The 24,206-nt window shown below is 53.5% G+C and overlaps 1 protein-coding gene across 8 annotated transcripts in view; it reads right to left on the bottom strand.

Moving 5' to 3' along the window:
- Positions 1-24,203, bottom strand: part of CAPN15 (calpain 15) — a 63,371-nt gene extending 39,168 nt beyond the window's left edge. For 2 of the 8 annotated variants that reach the window (XM_051631884.1, XM_051631892.1), the window contains exons 1-6: positions 24,128-24,203; positions 18,569-18,946; positions 18,291-18,477; positions 14,032-14,177; positions 11,373-11,603; positions 7,998-8,304 (exon numbers count right to left, since the gene is read on the bottom strand). In XM_051631884.1, coding sequence (XP_051487844.1) covers positions 7,998-8,173 — 176 coding nt within the window. In that variant the 5' untranslated portion in view covers positions 8,174-8,304; positions 11,373-11,603; positions 14,032-14,177; ... (1 more) ...; positions 18,569-18,946; positions 24,128-24,203. Of the gene's footprint in view, positions 1-7,997; positions 8,305-10,040; positions 10,182-11,372; positions 11,604-14,031; positions 14,178-18,290; positions 18,478-18,568; positions 18,947-24,127 lie in introns of those variants that run through there. The other 6 variants (XM_051631887.1, XM_051631885.1, XM_051631889.1 and 3 more) reach the window with 6 other exon arrangements.
- Positions 24,204-24,206: the final 3 nt, after the last annotated feature.

Below are 24,206 nucleotides of genomic sequence, written 5' to 3'. Positions count from 1 at the left end.
GCCTCACCAGTGCCATCTGTAAGGCAGGAGCAGCTTCTTTCTGTTCAGATCAGCTCCTCACACTCCTCACAGTGACCTTCAGCACCCACCCCTCACAGGGATTCAGTGATGCTTGTGGGCACGGATGCTGGGAGATGCACCAGCTGGGCCAGGCTGCACCACCAGCAGGCAGGGGGGAAGGCTGGTGGGGTGAGAGGCATGGGAAGGGACCCAGAGCAAATAAAAACCCAGGGCAGGTTGTTGAGGAGAGAGGCTGATAAGGCACAGCTACCTGCCTGGGCTGCAGATCCCTGGGTGGGCTGTGGATCCCCAAGCAGATCAGAGGTCCCTGGGTGAGCTGCAGATCCCCAAGCAGGAACAGATGCAGCCCCAGCTCATGAAATGCACCCAGCATCCAACCACAGCTGATTATAGAACCACAGAAGATTAGGGGTTGGAAGGGACCTTTAAGATCATGGAGTCCAACCCCCTGGCAGAGCAGGACCAAAACTAGAGCAGGTCACTCAGAAAGGCATCCAGACAGGGCTGGAAAGTCTCCAGAGAAGGAGACTCCACCACCTCTCTGGGCAGCCTGTCCCAGGGCTCTGTCACCCTCACAGCAAAGAAGTTCTTCCTCATCTTGAGGTGGAACTTCCTGGGCTCCAGTTTGAGTCCATTGCCCCTCGTCCTGTCCCAGGGCACAAGTGACAAGAGCTTGTCCTGCCTTCTTGATGCCCTCATGTATTGATAGACATTCATTAGATCCCCCCTCAGTCTTCTCCTCTCTGGACTGAACAGCCCCAGGTCTCTCAGCCTTTCCTCATCAGGCAGGTGTTCCAGTCCCTGCATCATCCTCAGAGCCTCCCTGGGACTCTCTCCAGCAGATCCCTGTCCCTCTGGAACTGGGGAGCCCAGAACTGGACACAACACTCCAGTGAGGTCTCACCAGGGCCGAGTCAAGGGGGAGGAGAACCTCCCTTGATCTGCTGGAGACTTTCCTCCTGATGCACCCCAAGACACCAATGGCTTTCTTGGCCAGAACTCCTCTTTGTGTCCCCTGAACAACTGCCCTGCTGCCTGGGGCAGCCCCACAGCAGGGGTTGCTCCAGGTGAGGGAACAAAGGCCTGCAGAGGGTTTCCTGGGTACACACTCCTGTCTCCTCCATGCACAGCACCAGGCTCCAGCCAGGATGGATCAGGGTGGCCTTTCAGTGCCAGGGCCAGCCTGGGGCCAGCCCCTCACAGCAGAGGTGCAGCTCAGCCTGGCTTCCCCTCTCCAGGCAGCAACAGCACGAGGGGGAATGGATTAAAACTGGCAGAGGAGATTTATGTGAGACATCAGGAAGAAATTCTTCAGTGTGAGGGTGGTGAGAGCCTGGCCCAGGTTGCCCAGGGAAGCTGTGGCTGCCCCATCCCTGGCAGTGTTGAAGGGCAGGTTGGATGGGGCTTGGAGCAACCTGGGCTGGTAGGAGGTGTCCCTGCCCATGCAGGGGGTTGGGACTGGATGATCTTGAAGGTCCCTTCCAACCCAAACCAGTCTGGGATTCTCTGGTTTCCAAAGCATGTTAGTCAGAGACCCAAGCCTAGAGCCAGTGGTGCTAAACTGGATTAAATTACCACTGGGGAGATCCAGCACGTGCCTTTTGCAGGAAACACTTGGATCATTTTGGAGTAAAGACCAACCAGACCAACCCAGGAAACTGCCACTTACTTGGCAACACCAAACAGCTGGGAGGGGAGTGAGCCCCCTGCCCACCCCATGGGCAGAAAGCAGGAGCCTGCACTTGCCCTCAAGCCCTCTCTCACAAGCCCATGGACCACCAGCCTAACACAGGCCCACCTCCCTCCAGGACAATGCTGCACAACTGGGTGGATGGGCCTGTGGCTCCCACCCTGGCTCTTTTGTGTGACCCTGGAACAAAAACAAGTAACTCCCCCCATGTGCTTCCTACATTTTCTCCTTCCTTGCAGCAGCTCAGCCAGGCTCCTGAGCTTCCTGCTGTCATCACATCCATCCATCAGCTTCTTCTGGAGGGCTGAGACCACTTCACAGCCCCAGGCTACATGCCTGACACCTCTCAGGGGTGCAAGTGATTTGCCACGGAACACTAGACCAAGCTCCTGCCTCTGCAGCCAAAAACTGTCAAAAGGGCAATGCAGGAGGGTTGCTTTGGAAAAATCCCTGGTCTCACTCCTCTCAGTATTTTCTCCTCTTATCAAAATGAAAAACAAACATCAGAGCCCTGGGACAGGCTGCCCAGAGAGGTTGTGGAGTCTTCTTCACTGGAGACATTCAAAACCCCCCTGGACACGTTCCTGTGTGATGTGCTCTGGGTGACCCTGCTCTGGCAGGGGGGTTGGGCTGGATGATCTTTCAAGGTCCCTTCCAACCCCTAGGATTCTATGATTCTATGAAAACTCACCACCCACCAACCCCTCTCCCACCCCCAACACACCTGTGTCTGGAAACACAGGCCCTCCTGCCACGCGCTGCTGCAGCACCAGGACAAGGGGCCAACTTCCTCCACAGCAAAATCACACCTCCAGGATCTCCTCCCAGAAGAGATGAAGAGGAGAGGACCCTGGATCTAGGCCCAACCAAACTTGGATACTGACCCCTTCCATGCAGAGTGTCCAAGGAAAATTACCCAACGCCTGCCCTTGCAGAGGGACTTGATGACACAGCCCTGGGAGCAAGGGTGCTTAGCTCCCACAGCCAGGAGCACCCCAAACCCAGGGACAGGTGCTGCTTTCCCTTCTGAAGGCTGACACATTCAAAGGGACACATCTGCTGTGCCCCCCATGCTGACACAGCAACACTCCAGGCAAGGGAGGTTCAGGCATTTCTGTTCAGATTTTAGCCAGCCCCACCAGGACAGATGAGGACACACCCTCCAGCTGACTCTGCTCTGGCTTTTGCCCTTTCTTTGGAGAGGACAAGAGGGCAGGATGGCCCTGTTAACTGCACTGGTAGGAGACAAGAGATGAAGAAGACTGGGGAGCAGACCACGAGCAAAGGGAGGATTTGTTTGGGTACCTATATTGAGAACTTCAGCCTCTGCTACCCTGCACCATCTTCCAAGTTCTTCATGGCTCCAGAGCTATAAATAACCTCAATTTAAACAACGAAGAGGCTTTGTGAGTGAGTGAACTGCTGGAGCAGCCAGCATGGAAAGTGGTTGGGCAGAACTGGAAGCCTCAGGCAGATGAAACACCATCCCAGGCTGCCAGCTCCTTGGCACTGCACACTTTCTTGAGCAAGATGTAATTCCAGCTGCCAGGTGTGGTGGAGAGAACCGGCAAGCAAACAGTTACCAGCCTGATCTTCCCAGCAAGCAGGTATCCACGACAACCTGCAGCCTCCTTGCTCCACCAAATCCCAGCTGAACTTCAATGCCACAAGGATTTCCAGCAGGAGCACAACCTGCAGAGGGACACACCCACCTCACTGGAGCACCTGGGGGACACGGGCTCTGTGCTGCTGTTGTGATGAACAGGCACGTCCTGAACATCAGAGCTGATGTTGGTTCCCCTGTGGTTTCCAAGAGTGGTCTCTTTTTCCCTCCTCATCCATCCTCTGTGGATACAGTCAGAGCTGATTTTGGCCATCCCCAGCTTTTTCACAGTCTGTCTTCACATGGAGGCTCCAGATGTGACCTGGACCAGCTGGACCCCACAGGTCCCTTCCAACCTCAACCAGTCTGGGATTCTTGGATGGTGCAAAACCAACTCTCTGATCACACCCAAATTCAAGCAGGTTGCTGATAAAAACCCAGGGAACAGCCTGGCCCAGCCCACAGCCCCAGCCCCAGCTCTGCTGGGGTAGCTGCTCTGCAGGGCATGGACACTGACCCACCAAGGCTGTCAGACCTTCCTGGGGATGACTCCCCATCTGAGGCCAGAAACAGAAGCAGGGAAACCCCACAGAGTGACCTGACACTCATCCACTAGCTTTTCTTCCCAGACATCTCACTTCTCTGGGCCTTGCTTTCCCCAACAAGAAACACACCCTCTAGACACCAGCTCTGCTTTTGCTGCACCCAGAGGTGAAGTGCCCCAGCACAGGAGGGAGGGAAGGAGCTGCACACACCCCATCCCCCTCCACAGGGCTCCCTGCCACTCACCAAGACACCAGCACCCCCTTATGAACATCACCAGCCTCAAGAGAGCTCAGAGCCCCTGAGACAGGACCATGTGATGCCACCCAGCCTTTCTGACCTGCTGCTCTTCAAGCATTTAAGCCACAGGGCTCCCAAACACCAAGGTCATGGACACTTCATGCTGGGTTTTTCTCCAGAACTAAGTGGTGCTTCTGGGGAGCAGGGGAGGTGCAGCAAGGGCCCTCCCACCAGCTGCCAACAACAAAAGCAGGTCTCCTTGCTCCCCTCCTCTAAAAGCAGAGGCATTTCTGTATTTCTAGCATTTAAAAAAACAATAATAAAGGCCTGTTCCTCCCTCCACAGCCACTGAGGACCAGAGGTAGTTCATTCTGAAGAGGATTTTAGAGAAAAATACAAAGCCTTTGCAGGATGCTGTGGGAAACCCCAGGAAATGGATATTCTGTGTAGAAGGAAGGAACCCAGAGAGCTCCAGCTGGACCAAGTGGTGGGCAGAGATGTGCTGATCTTGCAACACCTTCCTCAAAAAGCTTCTCCTGACCAGAGTGAACTCCAGCAATTCTCAGTGCTATGAACTCTTCACAAGACATTCAAGGTGCTCTGCAACCCAGGAGCCCTCCCAGCCTACCAGCCCCGTGCTAACATGTACCCAGCTCTGGCAGAGTCCTCACCAAAAGGGCCACAGCAACCCAGCAGGTCCAGCAAGGAAGAGCCCCATCTCTCTGCTGGTCCCATCAAGATCCTGTTCATCTCTGGGTCCCATCAAGAACTTGACCAGAACAGGACCCTGTTGTCCCTCTTTATGAAAGTTGGGGAAGGAAGACTAGGTGGACAGAAACACTCCCTTAAATCTCACCTGGAAGTCAGTTTGATGCTCTAATTCCCTCCTAACACCTCCAGATATGGAAGTGCTGACACTCCACTTCCAGCAGCAGGAGAAGCTACCACAAGCCCATGTCTCCCAAACCATTCAACTGCAGCAGCAGCAACAGAGCTACATCCTGCTGCCAGTACCCAGGCTCGTGGCACTTGCTGCTCTCAGCACATCAGAAAGCTGGGCCATGATGGGTCTGCAGGCTCAGCTGAATGCTCTCATCCACCAACAGCCCAGGCCAAACACCTTCCAGCACACAGAACTGTCTTGTTTGGAAAAGACCTCTAAGATCACCGTGTCCATATGAGCCAGGAAGAGCCCAAGGAGACTTGTAACTAATCCAGAATTCACCTGGCTACACACAGCTACCAAGGATGTCTTTAAAACCAACACCTTTGCCCTAAGCAGAGATTTCAGCAATAAGACCCCTCTAACTAATGAGCATATAACACTTGGTGTCTCCTGTCTTTAAGTAGCCCTGTCCTGCTGGCACACTGGGGAAGGCAGGGACATGCTCCTGTTTAAAAGGTGGGATGCTGACACGTAGGAAGAGGCTGTGTGACCTGGTCCAGAAAACACCAGGGACTCAAATCTGGATGTCACATCTCTATGGCTTCTACCATTAAGGCCCTTTTTCCTCTCCCTCATGTCCACCTCTCTTCAGCAGCCAGGGAACTCCAGACCAGCAGCCTCCCCCAGGCAACAGGAGACCATGCAGCCCCTTCCCAGCTCCTACAATCTTGAAAGCCAAGCAGCACTGATTCCTTCCCTTATTCCCACCCCACCTGAGACAGAGCAGGGCAGGCTTGGCTCCATGTCCCCTAGAGCAGCCAAAGTATTATCAGCTCTGGAGGCAGCCACAGGCAGGGACAGGAAATCAGCAGGAAAAGCAAAGTCTATCCCAGAACTCCTGTCCAGCCTCAAATTGACTCCCCAGTACTCCACTTCCTTCCTTTGCTGCAGGTCTGGGGACAAGGCCATTCCGAGGCAGGGCTACCTACCCCGACTTGTTCTCTTGACTTCTTTTTTAAAAAGGAAGACATGTATCTGTTCCTCTCTGGAAACCAATCATCTGCTGCCTCTTCCCCCTGTTGTGTCACCTGTCTCGCCATGGGAACCGCAGGTGCTTTGATGCCTGCCAGCCTGGCTGATCTCAGCAGGTCTTTTGAACCCACTTCCCTAATCACTGCCTAAAGCCTGCTCTTCCCACGCCTTTCACTGCACAGTGAATCACGGCCAATGATTTTCCTCTCTCCAGGAACCATGTGGCACTTTGCTGGGATGAGATTTCTTCTCCCTTGAGCAGGGGAAATCCATAATTATCAGAAAAGCCACTCCTGTCCCAACAGGACACTGCCTTTATCTGCACCCAGACCAGCAGTTCCTGTTCTTGCCCCAACATCCGCTCCACCACCGAGGCTGGTTGCTCAGGAAATTTATTTCCACATGTCAAGATCTCACTTAAGTTTCTCAGGCTCCTCCCAAGCTACAGACTTGAAACCAGGAGCAGTCCCAGCTGGCACACCCAGGGCTGCAGAGGCACAACCTTTTCAGTGCCTGGTGCCAGCTTTGCTCTGGGGGCTCCCAGATCTCAGTGCTGGCTGGTGACGGGCACACTGGGGTATTCATCTGTGAGCCCTTGGCACCTTCCCCAACTCTTCAGGGCAGCAGGGGAAAGAGCAGCAGTCTAGAAGGAATATTCCTGCAGGAAAGCTCCAGCTCTGTTCACAGGATCCCTCTCAACCAGAGGGGACAAACCTACAGAGCACAGACCAGAGCTGTGGGCCAGCCACCACGGTTGGTACACACAGCAACACATGTTGGGAACTGCACAAAATGGCCCTTCTAAAGGCCTCCTGGGCACTGGTAGGAGCTCCAGTCCATGACTGAGAGCAAAGCCAACAGCTAACTGGTTTCACACTTGCCAGATCAACAAGGAAACCCAAGACAGGGCTACAAAGGAGCAAAGCACAATGTTGGTTGGCTCAGAGTCTCCCAGAGCCCTGTCCCAGACACCATGAGGACTCGTGGGACTCGCAGCAGCAGGAGGGCAAGAAAACAAGGACTACATGACAGGGACTACATGATCATCACAGCAAACGCCTCCAGAGGAAAGCCACAACAGCTCGAGGACACTCAGAAGCAAGCAGCTATTCCTAAAAGCCTAGTGGCTCCAAACAGACTCAAGCAAGTACAGACACCAAACCAGGCTGGCATCTAGACAAAGCAGGCACTAGGCAAAGGCTCAAATATTATTAGCACAAAACACAGCAGCCTCTGTAGCCAAGCACCCCGGGCAGAGGGTTGTTAGATGCTTGTGACACACCTCTCAACCTGTCAGAGACTGAATGCAGGACATCAGCCCTCCAACATGAAGTAAAATTCCTCACTGCAAGTGGCTGATGGGGAAGGGGATCAGAGACAAGGACTCAGAGACACTTCTGAGGTGTTGATTTCATCGAGGAGGGATAGAAATGGAGGGTTGGAAACACTGAGCTCTTTTTCAGAGCAGTTCTGTTCTGGTGTGTTTGGTTCCCCTGGATCTGGTTTTCAAAAGCATTTCAGTGCTTTTGCATGAAAACAGCTTCCCTTGCTCTTTTTGAGTTCAGAAACTCTTACTACTTATTGCCACCCAACCTGGGGTCACAGTCCTCCAGCTGTGACACCTAGGGTGTAGCTGGGAGGTCAGAAAAGATCCACAAGAACACAGCCAACTTGTTACAGGAATTGAGATCCCATTCCCAGGCAGCCACCTTCACCATTTAGCTGAGCGAGGAAGAGCTGGGATGAACCCTGCAGCCTATCCTGCAGGGGCCATCAGCAGCCCTGGAAAAAGGACGTGGCTTGGCATCACTCAGATGGGTGATGGGAATTCAGCTCTAGCTTTCAGCAGGAACAGAACTGAGCCTCAGAATGGAACAGCCCAACACCCAAGAGGACGCAAAGTCACTTCTGTCCCAAACGCAGAGCCCCGGCGCCAAGCTGAGAGGTCAGCAGGTGAGCAGGCTCCTTCCCCTCCTCCTTACCTTCGCACCCGGTGGTGCAGGTGCTGGTGCTGCCTCGTTATAAGGGCACTTTCCCAAACTGGGCCACTGGGACTACTCCTATACCAGCCCACGGCCGGGTGCCCGGGGTAGGGCGCGCTCCCGAAGCCGTGGTCCGACTCCGTCTCGGCGGCCAGCGACGAGGCCGAGCTCCCCATGGCTCCCCCTGCCCAGGCCACGCCGAGATCTATCCTAGGTTAGGTCCAAACCAGTTGGGGTGGGGTGGGAGAGGCACCACGGCATGGGCTGCTGCCGAGATCCCAACAGGCTGGAGGAAGGAAGGTCGGTTCTGATCCAGAGTTGAAAACCAAAAGAAAAAAACAAAACAACAAACAAACAAACGACAAAAGAGGAAGGGGGGGGGGGGGGGGGGAAGGAAAGAAAAAGAGAGAAAGGTAAGGTATGATTTCAGCATGAACCCTCCATTTTTAGAAGCCTTTTCATGCATGCTCTGACCAGGAGTCCCATCCCAGCACCCACTGGGATGGGAAGGGCTATTTCACTGAGTCCAGCTTTTCGTGCCTGGAGAAGGGGAGTGCAGGGCCCTAGGAGAGGTTCCCCAGTTAAGCACCAGGAGTTCCCAGCACAGGGCAGCAGCCTGATGAGCAAAGCACACCAGAGCCCAGCAGAAAGGCTTTGCCACCAGGGTAAAGCAGCAGAAAAGGGGACAAGCAAGTGTCACTTGGAGCCCAAACCAGCAGCCCTTGGGAAGGACACACACAAGAAGGTTATGCTGGAAGCTCCAGGCTCTGGTTGGCACAACAGGTTTTTAGTGACCTCAGCTATGAGGAGCACAATTTGATGGCTTCTACACCATGAGATTTTGGTTTTCTGGCATGTAAAAGAAAATATCCCTCTTTTCCTGGTCTCCAGTAACACCCCAGTAAGTCTGAGAACAGACCAACTGGGTATGTTTCCTGGGACTACTTCACACAGTGCAACAAAATTCTTTCAGCTCACACCAGTTTTCAGCTGATATTGAACATCCCTCTACCCACAGAAGTGGGTTTGGAGCTTTGTTCTTCTTTTCTCCCTTTCTCTTTCCTACTTTTTGGAATTTATTCTCTGATCATCCTCACAGTTAAACCACAGCAACATCTCATGTCCTTTGCCATTCAGAGAAGCTTAAACCTACACACATCTCTCTCTCCTTAAAGGAAAAAGGAATGACAATCTGGATTCAGGAGGAATGGATCAAGGAACACTTAAGAGAGCAAAAAAGAAGAGATGAGGAAGAAGAAAAAACTAGCACAGCTGAGCTTATTCAATTACCCACCAGGATTTATAGATGAATGAACTGCAGAAAGACTTTTGCAAAAAAAACCAACTCCTTTGTGCCATAAAAAGGCTGAAACAAAGAGTCCTAAAAGACAGTTTTTCAATCCCAGGATTGTTCTAAGGGATCAAGAAAGGCCTTGATAGATAACAGACTCTCGAAAGCAGCAGCTCAAGGAGCAGGTGCAGTTTTGCTAGGAGCTTAATACCAGAATGTGCCTGTATTAGGCCATTAGATGGAGAATATTAACTGCTCTGTTGTGGTCTCTTCTCTGTAACCAGAGGCTAACAAAATAAAGCTGAAAAAAAGCCCAAGAACACAATTTTCCCTGCCTCAATTTCCTCGTGCTAATTGGTCTGCCCAGCTGCTGTGCACCAGCCACCACATCTCCACCCTTTGCTTCCTGCTACCTGCCTACCAGCAAGATTTCACTGTTTTTTCACAGATCCAGCCAAAACGGATCCCTGGGACTTCCCCTCTCGTTTTCTGCTGTTCAAGCAGCTAATTTATAACAAATCTGATCTTTCTGGCGAAATGAAAGCCACGTGATGCAAGAGAAAGAGTACTGCCAAGTAGTGCCAGCTCAAGCCTAACTGGAGACACCAGCTGTCCCACAGCTCCCCCCTGGCTGTCCCACAGCTCTGGCTCCCGTGTCCCCCAGTGGTTCCTCCACCCCCAGTGCTGCTTGTGCTCCAGCCACCATGCTGCACGGGGAGAGGGGGATGCTGGAAGAACAAACTGTCTCTCACCTCAAGGCTTGTGTTCTGCCACGATGAAGGACGTAACTAAAGGCAAGATGGGCAGAAACACAGTCCTGTAGAGTTCACCACAGGCTGAGCTGGAGAGAAGGCAGGATGCTCAGTCAGTTAACAGCCTCTTTCCCTCCTTGAGCGGAGCTCAAATGCCAAAAAAAGCAATTCCACAGGCTGGTTCAAGACCACTTCCTCAGCTGACTCTCAAGCTGGAAAAGCAGAAGAACCTTTTGCTTCCTCCTCCTACCCATGGCAATCCCAGCTTCAGCTCACCACAGTGGATGAGAGACATGCCTGCTGCCCGCACCGCTGCCGGCTCCCCGCGCAGCATCTGCCTGGGCCCGTCCTGCAGCTCTGCGGGGAGAGGAGAGCCTGGCAGTCCTGCTTTAAAGCCCTGCCGTGAAACCCCACCGTGGGTGGAGCTGGGGAGAGGAAAGGATCTATAAATAGGCGGAGGATAACCTAGCTAAGTCGGAGTGATCTCCAAAACTGTCTGGTGTAAGTGGGCTGCTTGGCTGCCAGTGCCAGGTGCAATCGGATTGCTCCGGGCAAGGCGGTCAATCCTTTTCTTCAGGGTCACCCCTCACGCCAGGTGAGAGCAGCCAAGGAACAATATTTAAGGGGAATGTTGGCCCAAGGAGGGGAGGTGGCAAAGCTGTTGGAAAACAGGAGGAGTGGCAGCAGCACAGCTCTATGCAAAGCATGTACCTGCTCACCAGGCTGAGCCAGAAAACACCCGCGGCCAAGCCAGCAAAGGAAGAGCCTGCGGGAAGCAACGGTGGGGATGAAAACTACACTCAGGCATGGGAAGGGGCCACTGGAAGAAGCCTACAAAGAAGAAAAGCTCTCTGGAAGCACTCAGCCTCATTTTGGAGGAGCTTCTCCCTCCGGACAGGGACACGGCCTGTGCTGAAGAGGGGAGGTGAAGGGGAGCAAACTGCCAAGAGCTCCTCTGCTCTGGCAGGAGGGAGCAGGATTCTCCTCCCAGTTCATAAAGTGCTGCTTCCACCTGTCTAATCAGGAGAGGAAGCAACAATGGGAACAGATTGAAGTGTCTTGAGAAGGGTGGATCTCACTCACGGAAACAAACAGTTAAGCACCTCAGCAAGACGCTGAGTTTGGATTTAAGGTTTTTTGCCCCTTGCAGCTGCAATAATTACCAGGTTCCAACTGACGCTGTTTAACGGCTCCCAAAATATCACTCCCAAAATAAAACCAGATTGGATCTTTCCACCCCCAAGCCATGCACACCCACTTACATCTGATGCACGTGAGGCAGCACTTTCCTCAATTTGTCCCCCCCCAGCACCCTGAGCAGCAGGCACTTACATCGAGTTCAGGATGGCAAAGCTTTCCCATGGAGGTTCCTCCTGCTGCTGGGACAGCAGAGAGTTGCCTGGATGCTCCCAGATAAACCCTACTCCTCAGCACCAGCCAGCAGGGCTGATCCTCTGGCCCCAGCTCTTCTGTCACACCAGCCACAGCAGAGCAGGCAGGAAGGGTGGGGGTCTGAGCCTGCCCAGCCCCCTTTCCTCCAGCTTCAAAGTAGGTTTTTTGGCTCTGAGGAGAGCAAAAAAAGACAAAAGGGGAACTAGTCCACACGTTTCAATGTATTTAGGAAGTTACAGGATCAAGCCTTCCTAGGATCCTCCTAGAATCAGCCCTGAGGCACGCAGCAGGAAGAGGCAGAAGTCCCTGGAGCTGCTCCAGCCCATTGAGGAAGCCAGCAGGGCAGACTGACCCCAGTTGGTCCCGTGTGCTTCTGCCCCCTCCTTGGGATGGGACAACCCTCACGCTCCTTTTCTCATTCCTTATCCACACAGCACAAGCCAGCTCAGCTCCTGCCTGAGTTTGTCACCTCTCCTGACTCTCAGCCTCCCAGACTCAGGACAAGACTTTGTCACTTCATTAATTCCTCCGCTCCCCCAACTTTATATAAATAAAGTCACCTCTGAGCTACTCCTTTGCTCCAAGAAAGGCCCAGGAACGAAAACACAGCCCTGGACAGCTCTTGTCTGAGGTGCTGGCCCAGCAGCTCTCCCAGGAGAGGGCACACCATGGACCTGGGGTGGAGGAAAACCATCCCTCTAAGTTCTGACCAGAAGACACGTTACAGCAGCTTCCTCCTAGGATTGAAGCTGCAAGTACCAGCCCTTCTCTTCCCTCTGCCTGGGGGCAGGCTGGGACCTGGTACCACCTTCAACAGCAAAGGAGGAGCTTCCTGCTCTCACTCACATGCAACCTCCTGCTTGCAGAAAGAAGTAAGGGTTCCTGAAAAGCTCTGAATGCCCAGTCCTCACACTCAGAGAGGAGCAGCCTCCTCTCTGGGGACTGTGGGATATAACTCACACATCCTAAACACAAAGCAGCTCAGGAGGAGATGACTGCAGCTGGAGGAGCTGTGGTGGGCTTGGGGCATTAAGCTGGAGGAGGCCACTTCACCCATGGTGAAGACAGGGCACACCCTTGACCCTCTAATAATCTCCCCACCTACCACCAAAGTCGGCAGATGCTGGTGGGGCTCAGGGCAAGCAGGGAACAGTGTGTAGGGATGGGCAAGGGACAGAGCAGGAGACACGCCAGCAGAGGAAGGTTATAAAGTCCCAGAGGAGGTCAGGCACACCTCAAGAGGGATGCAGAGTGGGGGGCTGATGTTGTGTCATGCCAGCCAAGCAAGGGAGAGAAGCTCAAGCATTTGTGTGCACAGTGAGTGACCCACAGCCAGCTCTGCAGGGCTGGGGACACCACCTGAGGCACCAGCAGCAAGAGTGTGACCGGTGGTCACCAGGCTGAGAAGACCCTAATAAGAGAAGGAACCCCAGGGGAGGGTGGGATAACAATCTCTCCTTTTCCACAAGGCAGGGGAGAAAGAGCAGAGAAGCAACAAGACATCCACTTCAGATGGAAGCAGGACAGACTGAAATCCAAGATGCCAACAAACACTGACCCGGTGAGAGCTGCAAGGCTCAAGTGAAGCAAGAGCTCCCATGGTCACCCACAGGGACCCCCTTTGCAAAGCAGCCAAACAAACTGGAATGCTCCACACTGAGCAGGTGTCCTGCACAAAGCTGGTGTCTTGGGGGCAAGAAACAAAGTTTTGTTGCTCTTTCTTCCTGTCCTCACCTGCCAAGCCAGTGCTACAAGGCAGCCCAAGTGCTGCAGTCCTGGCAGGAAATTAAGGTGTCAGAAAGTTGCAGTTCCTTGCAAAGCTTCTGGCAGGGAGGGGTGGGAATCATAGAATCACAAAATTATAGAATCATAGGGGTTGGAAGGGGCCTCTGAAGATCATTGAGTCCAGCCCCCCTGATGCAGCAGGAACACCTGGGGCAGGTCACACAGGAACGTGTCCAGATGGGTCTTGGAAGTCTCCAGAGAAGGAGACTTCACAACCCCTCCAAGGACAGACTGAGGCATGGGTATAACAGGAAGGATGGGCCAGCACACTCAGCTGGGATGTGGGAGGCTTTTTCAGCCCTGCTGTTCTGCCACAGGAGTTCCAGAGAGCTCCCCAGGTGACTGGGGCAGAGCTGTGACTCAGAGCACTGCCCTACCCCCCCGGGGCTCAAGGCACCAGGAGCACAGGCAGTGCCCAAGCACGAGTGGGAGGACAGGGAAATGGAGAGAAGGGCAAAACTCACCCACCCAAATGTCAGGTATGGGACAGCAGGGCTGAGAGACGAGGGGTGAGTCAGATGTTCTGGGCCAGGAGGAGACCTCAGGGACTGAAAACGTGCTGTTTTCCAAATCACAGTGAGAAACCAGATTGGTACAGCAACTTGCAGAGATATTAGATTAAATTAGCTGCCTGGAAACAGATTTCCAGATGGGCTATTAATGAGGTAACAATATAACCTGGAGTCCTAAACCAGCAGAGACCAGGACCCCACACTTCATGCTCAGCTTTAGCAAAGTCCAGAACAGCAGCAGCAGCAGCACATCCTTCCAGCCACGGACATCAACATGCAGAGGCAAGTTTGAGAGTCTTTACCTTCTTTCAGCTGCCTTGAAACTGGTTCTGGCCCAACTTTAACACAGAAGAAACTCATAGACAGCAGCTGAGTTGGGCTGAGCTGCATTTAATGCCCAACACTGACTCTTCATAAGAATGCAGGCAGAGGAAGGGGTGTCCAAAGCCTGAAGCAAAAGATTGATAGGAAAAGTAGATTTATTGTAGAACCAGCTTAGCCACAAAGCAACTAGTGTCCAAGTCTGAAGAAGTTTCCTCCACTCCCTTGCACAGGACACTGTAAACCAGTAATAGATTATCCAGTGAGCTACTGGAAATCTATCACAGTCACTTTGAGAGAAGAGATTATGCAGATAGGAAAAGGCAATCAACATTTTAATTACAAGCTACAGGGAGAAAAAGAGAGAGAAGCAGGGGACAGGAAGGTTTCCTCAAAAGAAAGGTTAACTTCAAAACCATTGACAACCAAAGAGCAGGAAGGGCCTTTTCTGAATAAGCATGAAAATGGCAACAAAGGCAGTGCTGCAAGCAGGGTCTGCATGTACACACATTTAAAAAAAAAAAACAAAAACACAACAAACCCACAACCAAATCTCTAAAAGCCTGGTGCTTTGCTAAGTCGATTAACACTGCTTCAATGAAGTGCAAGGAGCTGCTTGCACCCTCCCTTCCCCAGCCAGTTGTGGCTGGTGCTTTGGAAGGCAGCAGCGACCAGCAGCCTGTGTGGGCTGGCAGGGTTTGCCTCCTTAGCAACATCCCCTAATGCCACAGAAAGGCAAGGGGAAGGAACAAAACAAAGCCAAGCCACAGCATCCAATCTTGGGAAGCTTTACCAGCAGATCTGATTTCCAGCTCTTTGCCTCTCCCTATTTGTAATCCTCCTAGCCGAGTTCTGCCAGCCCACTCAGCACACAGGCTGCCCCCACGCCAAAACATGCCAGGCTGAAAAATGACCTCGACAGGCCCCCTGCTGAGACCAGTTGCATTCTAAAAACAGGAAGCTTTTCCTTGCCTGCCACCAATATGCTATAGATTGAATGGGAAGCAGCACAAGCAGGGATGCTTTGCAGGAAGAGCACACACACGGGACTCTTGCCAGGAAAAAAATGCTTCTTGAGTAACACATGTGCTCTTGGTTTCCTCTTCTTTTTTTTTTTTTTCTTTCTGAAAGGTTTAAGTACACTCTGGGTTACCCAGCACCAATAAAACATTTTTTTTTGGTCCCCTTTCTCACTTACAGCAGAGTGTTGATTGGTAAACAGCAGATCTTCCTGTCTGAGGCTGTGCCAGCCTGTGCAGAACAGAACTGTTGTTATTGCACATTCACAGCTAGAGATAAACATGAATAAGAGCCACGAGGAAGAGCCAGGCACTGGCTCTTCAATACATTGCTTTATCAGCTTCACCTTGGTTCGACTGTTGCTGACAACATTTCTCCCTCCTGAAGGGGCAAGATGGCACAAGTAGCAAGGACAAACATTAAAAAACTAGACAGAAGTGACAATAGCACAACAATTGCTCTTCTGTCTTCCCTAACGGGGCAGCTCAGAACTCCCACCTGAACTTGAAACACTCAAAAGCACAACGTGGAAACAAAGGGGCCCAGAAAAAGCAATCTCCCCAAAAGAAACAATGAAAAAACAAAGTAGTTTGCAACTTGTCTCAGGACAAACCTGCTCCGAGAGCCATGGTGCAGGACACAAAGGTTACAGGAAACCAGGGCAGGGGAAAAAAATTTGCAAGTCATCTCTCATCTGCAAGATGACACTCTGCAATGGCACAAGTACCACACAACAGCCCAAGAAACCTGGATCCTGGAAGTCAGAGGAGGGTTTCTAACCTTTCAAAGAGCAGATCTCTGGACTAGCTGCTCCAGAGCACTGGGGAAATAAGCAGAGAGTTAGTTGCAACAATTAGTTCCTGGACAAGTTCACAACCTGCAGAGGATGACTGCCTTGAGCAGCAGGGAACTGGGCTTGATGAGCCATGAAGTTCCTCCCAGTTACTCAGCAAGCTGAACCTGCACAAGGCCCAGGCAGAGCACCAACACCAGGTCATACCCAAAAGGTCACCAGGGATTGTATCTGCAGATCATGCTAAGCTGACAGATAAGCAGATGAAGAGCTGGACACCGCAGATGGGAGGGGAAAAGAGTTGCAGCAATAAGAGGAGTCTCACAACCAGTGAACACCCAGGACTTGGAAAGCAAAGTCTCAGAGACAGGAGGTGGAGGAGATGTCCCCTGAGCACACTGTCCCCAGCCACAGTTTGAATTCCAACACAGGTCAGACAGACAGTAAACATGCAATTCATCCAAGCCACATCCAGCTGCACCCCTTGCTAGAGACAGCTCCCAGTCATCCAGAGCCACAGGGGTTCTTCACACAAGGGCACCAGTAGCTGGGTGTCTCCTTCTGCCATCTCCATGCAATTCGGCCTTTCCTGGCTTTAATCAGGCATCCCATCCCAATTTTCAACCAACCAAGACTCGATTTAAACCACCATTTCTCTAGCTGTGTCTCAGGCAAGCACAGGGGTAGGATAAGCCTGACAAACAACATTTGGCATTTCCATCACAACCAATCAGGAGATAAAGGCACTCTGAGAACTGCACAACTTCCCCCAGCACAGGAGAGGTGGGAGAGGGGAAGTGAAACTAGGAGGGGAGCAAGAAGATAGCTCCTCTTCTAGCACAGCTCAGTGTGATAACCTAAGGGAGAAGAACCTAATTACTGCTCACCCCTCTCCACCTCCAGACGACACCTGGACTCTCTCCTGGGCCACCTGAACCCTTGAGCAGGCTGATGCTGTGGTCACCCCATCATTTCTGTTAGGGGATGATACTGTAATTGAAATCACATGACTGAAATAACACTTGATACAGCCAAAGTGACAGAGATAGAAGAGTGCCTGACACCACCAGGATACTCCCCTCTCCTCACTGGAGTTGCTACACCAGCTTCCCATCCCCGTCACAAGCAGCTCCTCCTCAGCTGCACCAGTAGGGCTGGAGCTGCAGGATGTGTTCAGTTCCACAGCCCTTCCAGCAGTGGTTGCCCATGAGATGAGTTATCTGAACAAATACAAGGATCACGAGAGGAAGATGCTCTACTCTTCAGATGAGAGAGCTGAAACAGAGCAGATGCTTTGAGGAAGGAGCTGCCTCAGCTGCAGCAAGGCCAGCCAACACACCTCCTGCACAGCGGTGGATCTGGTCTCCACCCAACCAGACAGCTGGAGAGGACATCACATCACAGGAGTCACTCTCAAAAGCCTTGCAAGTCATACCCAGCTGCCTTCACCCCCCGTGGTGCTGCAGAGCCTCAGCCTTCCCTCCACCAGGTTCTAAATGGCAAGGTCAGGCAACAGGAACAAGGGCTGTGCTGCCTGCAGTAGCATTCACAGGACACTCCAAGGCTGCATTAAAACCAATCCACTAGCATGAATGTTACTTCATACCTCCCACAGTTGAGAACTAGCCATGGCAGAAATCTCAGCCCAACCTGCCTGCTGACAGTGACCACACAAAGACCAGAGAGCTCATGGCCTGGCTTCCCTGACTGTCCTGCAGACCTTTCGCTGAGGCTGGACACCAAAGTCCCACAGAGATTCCAGCTAGTCCATAAACATCCAGCAGACCAGCCAACACACAGCACACCAACATCCATTTGATTAATCCAAAGCCCTGGCCTTGCTCATTCAAGCACCAGGATACCACCACCAGAAGCTCTCCTGCAGCAGACACCACTACTGTATCCTGACAGCACAAGCTCCGACTGTCTTCCTGCCATCTCTTCCTGTCCCCACAGAGCAGGCTCAGGACCACCAGGCTAAAAGCCCAGCCATGGAAGGTACCACAGAGTCATCCCTCTGCCCCAGCCCTGGGCTGGGAACTGCCACAGTGCTGTGGTTACTGCAGGCAAAGCATTCATTTCTCTCCCTGCCTTTGCATGGCCTGAAACACACCCTGGGACAGTCACACAGCTTCCACACCTTCAGATTGTGAGGTCATGGAAGACCAGTCTTAGGAGTTTCTTCTTCAAGAGAAAACCAGAGGACACCAATACCCCCACCCATAAGAGCACGTGGCCTTCACACTGACAACAAAGAGAAGAGAACACCCAAAGAAGGAATCAAAACAAGGAAGAAAGGCAAAAACAAGAGGCGTGGACAACAAGAAGCAGGAAAACATGCTGATAAACCAGAGCAGAAAAGGTCTTTTTCCTTTCAGCCCTTCCCAGCCCAGCCCAGAGCCAAGCACAATCAGAAAAGCCTCTCACCCAAGAGGGTTTCTCCTCTGCAGGTCCAATGCCCAGGTGGGGTGAGGTCAGCCCGGGGTCCCTGGCACCGATCGGCTGCTGTTGGCACCAGCAGAGCAGCCCGCTCGCAGGAGCATGCTAGATGGTCTCTGCACAGAGCCACTGGTGGCACAGCAAGCCTGCCAGAAGGAGCAGCTGCTGCACCAGGCTGGGGAAGAGAAAGGAGAGAATGGCATGTAAGAATAAATGGCAGCTGAGGCTCCAGGCTGCTCAGCATCCCACCAGCACACACAACCAACCTCACATTTCAGGTCAGCATCCACTCCAACTACAGCTCTCGAAGGCTTTGTGCTTCCCACAGCATCTGGCTGGTGATGGGCTGGAGCTCAGTTCCACCTGGCGACAGGAACCAGTCTGCTTTTGGGTCAGCTCAGGTTCTTCACTCGTGGTTTCAGCCCCTTTGGTGGTGACTTTATAGTTCTCCACTGGCCTCACTCTCTGTGACGGCGGCTGCTGCTTAGCATTCTGGGGAGCAGTGGTGGTTCCAGGGAACACACCACCTCAGGAGCACAGCAGGAGCAATCAGGATTCTGGACAGCTCTCCACAATTAGCAACAGGGCAGAATCTCCCAAGGGGTCTGGAAGTGAAGGCAGGGATGTCTGGAGGGGCACACTGCCTGAATGTTCAAATACAGAAACAGATGTTAATAACTCGGCGTGGCCAGGACATCGTTAGCAGTTACATCTCCTGGAAAGTCAGAAGTACAAATTCCTCTGATTGTGTCAAACGTGCCCAGCCCACCCCAGAAGGTAAGATGTTTGAACACCTGCTTCAGCAAACCTCCTTCCCCTTCCATATTCTCTGCTCTTGAAACAACTTGTTTTAATGAAATTCACACTCTGTGAAAGTGCTGTCTCCTTTGGGACAAGCTCTCATCAGATGGAAGCAGCAAGAACCCTTGTCCATAACTGCCTCACCAGCACGTCCTCATCCTCTCTATCTTAGCTCGGGGAGGGAGCAAAAACCCAATCAGGGATGCAGTCCCAACAATGTGATCCCTGAGCCTCTTTGGGAGCACAGCAGGAGCAGCAAGAGCAGCAGACCTAGTTCTGCCCCCACCTCCTTGCCTGCTGTCCCAACAGCCCCACCAGGGCACAGCATGATGCCCCTGGAGCAGGTTGTGGCCAATTCCCAATGGGAATTGGAAGGGAAAACCCTCCCCATGCTCCACACCAGCGAGACTGGCAGGCAGCAGGGAGAAGGCAACCTGTGGTGAGCACCAGGCCACGTGCTGCTAAGGCAATCAAAGCAGCAAAGGGAGAACACCATGGAGGAGGCAACAGACACCACGCCAGGACTAGTGAAGAGCAACTAAGAGACTGATTGATGCTCAGAAGTACCATCCTGATCCTTTTAAACCCAAGGGTCTGGGCAGCACTGGCTGCACAGGGAACTCCTGGCCCACGGTGCCTCTGAGGCACTCGAGCTGCTCCTCACTGGGAAGGCCTAAGAACTATGAGAGCTACAGACAAACACCAGAGGACAGAGCACCCCACGAACCCCCACATCAGCCTACGTGACTCCAGGTCATGTGTCTTGCAGGGGACGTGTCCACACACGCACGGGCCACGGAGAGAAACCGCTTGACACCCAGCAGCTTAAAATAAACCTCTGGCTGTGCTGAAATTCCAAGGACTGCCCCAGCTCTGCCTGCTGGCCCGAGTCTTGCAGGCAGCTGGCTGATACAGACAAGCTGGAGATCAAGACCTTGAACACATCGGTGCTCCAGCCTCTCTGGAGAGCAGAGCTGCCACGGGAGGGAGGATTCACCCCGGAACACACAGACCCTCGCCCTGCGTTCCCACTTGGCACAGACCCCTTCAGATAGAGGGAAGTTAACTTGTTACCCAGCAAAGCTGTGGGAGAGTCAGCTCCTCTGCAAACCTTTCTGTTAGAGGAGCAGAAGGACCTTCTGCTGCTGGAGGAACATGACACGACACAAGCTGGGAAGCTGCCTGTGTGGCAATAAACCAAAATCATCTGGGCTGGCGCTGGGAACAAGAAACCAAAGATGAAACTTCGGTGCTGCAGGAAGTGCCACATTAGACATGCAAGCTAGGGGACATCAGCAGAGGGGGAGGACAGCTTTTTGTGAGGTCTCAGTCCCTATTTTACCAAACCAAATGTGTATTGATAACCTGCAGCTTGGGTAAGGGCTGCTAACCCTGGTGAGACCCCAGCCTGCCCACCCTGACAACCTGCAACCACCACCCTCCCCCGAGGCTGGCACTGCTCAGGCCCAGCGTGTCGCCAGCACCCGGGCTTGCACTGCAGGGGCAGAAAAGCTATTTCTTTCTGTACGAGCAGACCCTGGAGTTGACACCACGGGCCAAGTGCAGAGGCATGCATGTGGAGAGGAGCTGGGATGCAGCTCCAACTCTGGCTTTAATGTGCAAGCCTAAAGACCCGGCTTCGGTTTTTAGAAATCAAACTCGATCATCTCAAGCTGGCAAAAATAGCCCCGTGTTCCCTCAAGTTATTTTCTTTTCAACTAAGCAGGGTACAGCACAATAGGAAAAATCAGCAGTTATGCACTCAACCTCCAGAAACCCAAAGGGCCAATTCCAGCAGCCCACAGCAGCTTTCCAGTCCTCCCTGATCTATTTGCTGGAGTTAGCCTGAAAAGCTGCTGCCCCCGAGCCATTCAGCAAACTCCATGTCCCGCTAATTACATCAATATAAATGTATTATCTTGGCTGTCAAACACGGGCTGCCTGAGCAGGACCAGGCTCTGCCATGCAAATGCAGGAAAACAATTGCTCTTTCTGCTGGCGACACATTTCTTTGGATCTTATTTCCTTTCCAGAGCTCCCCCTTCTCCCTTCTGTCCCAGGCACCAGGGCAGCAGCATTAATTTTTTTCCAGAGCAGAGGAAACAGCACACAAAAACCCTCCTCATCTTTCCAGTGACCGAACACGAGCAAATTTTGGGAACACCACCAGCATTTCCTAACAGCCAACCTAAGAGCTGCCAATGCATGGGGAAGAGAGCTACAAAAGCAAGAGTTAAAACATTAATCTTGTGCAGGGAATAGCCCTTCTGCCTTCCTTGGCTTCCTCAGCTGCCATTGCTAAATACAAGGCAAGAGTCAACACTTCAAATAGCTCGGAGAGCACGACAGGAATGGGGTAGCAGCCTGCTCCTCCCTGCCTGGCTGGGTGCAGGTGGCCTGGAGAGGGCTGTGCACTCCAGCAGGGTCCCACAGCACCCAGCACGGCTGAGGCCAAGGCAGGCAGATCCAGGAGGCTTTCAGGGAGCAGGCAGCTGGCACATCTCGCTCTGAAGAGCAGGATTATGATGGAAAATGAGGAGGAAGCTGCTGACTCACCTGTCCCACCCGCGTAAGCAGCTTTCCCCAGCCTGCCCTGGGGATGACCTTTCTCAGAGCCCCTAGATCCAGCAAACTGGCTGCTCCCAAGTTTCCTCCCAGCTTTGTGCTAGGAGAGCAGCAGGACACTGGGCTCCGACACCCACTCTCCAGATCAGCCTCCTCCCTCCCTGCCCCCGGGTCTGGCCACAGGCCCCCACAGCTCCAGCCTCCCCTGCCTCATCCAGACCCTCGCTTGGAGAAACGCTGCAGGATCCACTCCTTCCCAGACCCCTCTGCTCACAGAAAGGGTCAGAATGAACAAAAGCTTCAGATAGAGTGGGAAAATGGGAGGAAAAAAAAGCTTTTCTCACCCGAGAGCAGATGATGGCCCTGTCAGCAGAGACCAGCACAGCCACCAGCCTGGGGATGGGCTGGGTCTGGCTCTAAGTCTCACGTGGAGCTGCTGCAAACTTGGCAAGTTCCCCCAAAACCTCCAGGGAGGATGAAAGCAGCATCTTTTCCACAGGATAAAGCTCCCTCAGCTGGCTGAGGCAATCCCAGGGCCCAGGCTGTTTCCCTCTGCAGAGCCAGAGGTACTCAGAGCCCAGGGAAAGGGTGCCCAGACAAAGGGAGCCCCGTGGGCAGCCCAGGAGACCAGTGGGGTGATCAGTGCATTTCTCAGGGGCACCCAGGCCCCTCCATGGGGTCACCCAGCCCTTCCACTACCACAAAACAACCCACGAGTGTTGGCAGGACGCCCAACCTTTATTTATGTGCAACTATAGCAGTTTTGGATTGTTTTTCAATATTTATTCTGATTCAAAAGCCATTATGCCTGGCCCATGCCTCAGGTTCCCTTACGCAGCAGGTCTTCACCTCAAGGTAGCTGCTCTCTCTCCTGCCAAAGCAACATGGCTTAGCAAACACAGCATGTCACACCAAACCTTCAAAGGCCTCTCCAGCCCTCCAACCCCACCTGGGGAAGGGAGTGATGTTGTGTCTTGTCTTCACCTGTTAAAGCCTTGGACACAAACAGAAGCTGATGCAACTTTAAACTTGTTAACATCCCCACGTATGTAAAATCATGGCAATTTGAATCATGCTCCTCTGACACATGTGAGGCTACTGCAGCTCTTTCCTTGGGCAGAGCTCAATCCTGGTTCACACATGGGCACTAGCCCAGTCTGTTTGGCAGAAATGGCCACTCAAAAGCCACCAGCAGAGTCACAGGGTAGAAGGAGGCTGGTCTGCCACGGGGGCAGGTCTGCTCCAGACTAGGGAAGGTGGCATCTGGCACAGAGTACAGCCCTGAAGCACCTGTCCTGGTGAGCCTCAGGTGACAATGTGCAGAGTACGGGAAGATCTCTGTGTTGGGATGGACCAGGGCAACACTCTGGGAGCTGCAGCCTAACTCCCCCTGCAAGCAGCTGGGATCTGCATCACTCCTCTCCAGCTCAGCTCCCTCCAAATGCATCTCCTGGTCTCCAAGAACCTCCTGACTGACCCACAGCAGCACAGCACCCTGTGTGCACAAACACCCCAGGCCATCTACAGCCAGCACGTCTCAGATAACCTTCTGCCCGACCATGAAAAACCACCCATCCGCATCCCCAGCCTGGAGGCCTGGGGGGCACCGAGCACCAGCTGGGACTGTGCTCTGAAAAAAAAACGCCTGGAGGAAACAATATGACATTTCAATCACAACGTGGGCATTATTCAGTCTCCTCGAGACTGTTCACGAGACCAGCACCCTGAAACATTTGCTTCTCAGTGCTCAGGAGGGAAGGGATGTACCCCAGAAGGAGGCACAGGGATGCTAGAAAATGGAGAGGCCAGCCAGCAGACAGAGCCTTTTCCAGCCACTGTAACAGACTTCTTCATCCAGGAGCTGGGGGCTGACACGCTGCTAACTGCAGCTGAGCTGACATGCAGTAAAATCTGGGCGTCTGGATGAGGCATCGGGGCCTGAACAGCCTCGGGATGCTTCCAGGACCCGAGCATCAGAGCCAGCCAACCGATTCTAAAGGGCAAACTCGCCAAACGCTTTAGCAACTCCGCACAGAACCCCCTCTAGCCCCCCAGCAGCCTGGCTTCTAGCGGGGGGACGCGCTGCAGCCCCCAGCCCCGGGCCGGGCTGAGCTGCCCGAGGGGAGACCCGGGGGGGGGGGGGGGGCTCCAGCTCGCCCCGCCGGAGCCTCCCCCGGCGCTGCAGGGCTCTCAAGCTCGGTACAACCCCGCCGGGGCGGCCCCCGGGGCACCTCGCAAGCCCCGGGTAAAGGCAGCTCAACAACCGCAGCCTCCCCCCCCCCCCCCCCGCGCCGCGGGACCCCGGCCCGGCTCCCGCACCCCCCCCCCCCCCCCCCCCGGCAACAGGTGGTGCGGGGCGGCCCGGGCCCAACCGGAGGCCCCGGCCGGGGGAACCGGGAGGCCCCGGGCGGCCCGTCCCCACCTCCCCCGCGCTCCCGGAGGCCCCCGCCGCCGCTTACCTGGGGATGGAGGCGGCCGCGCTGCTGCTCGCGTTCCCCCCGGCACCCCCAGACTTTCCCCCGGGGCAGAGCAGCTCCC

The sequence above is a fragment of the Apus apus genome, chromosome 14, assembly GCF_020740795.1.
Source record: "Apus apus isolate bApuApu2 chromosome 14, bApuApu2.pri.cur, whole genome shotgun sequence".
In the NCBI taxonomy this organism is placed as follows: Eukaryota; Metazoa; Chordata; class Aves; order Apodiformes; family Apodidae; genus Apus; species Apus apus.
This window is presented reverse-complemented; position numbering and strand designations above follow the sequence as displayed.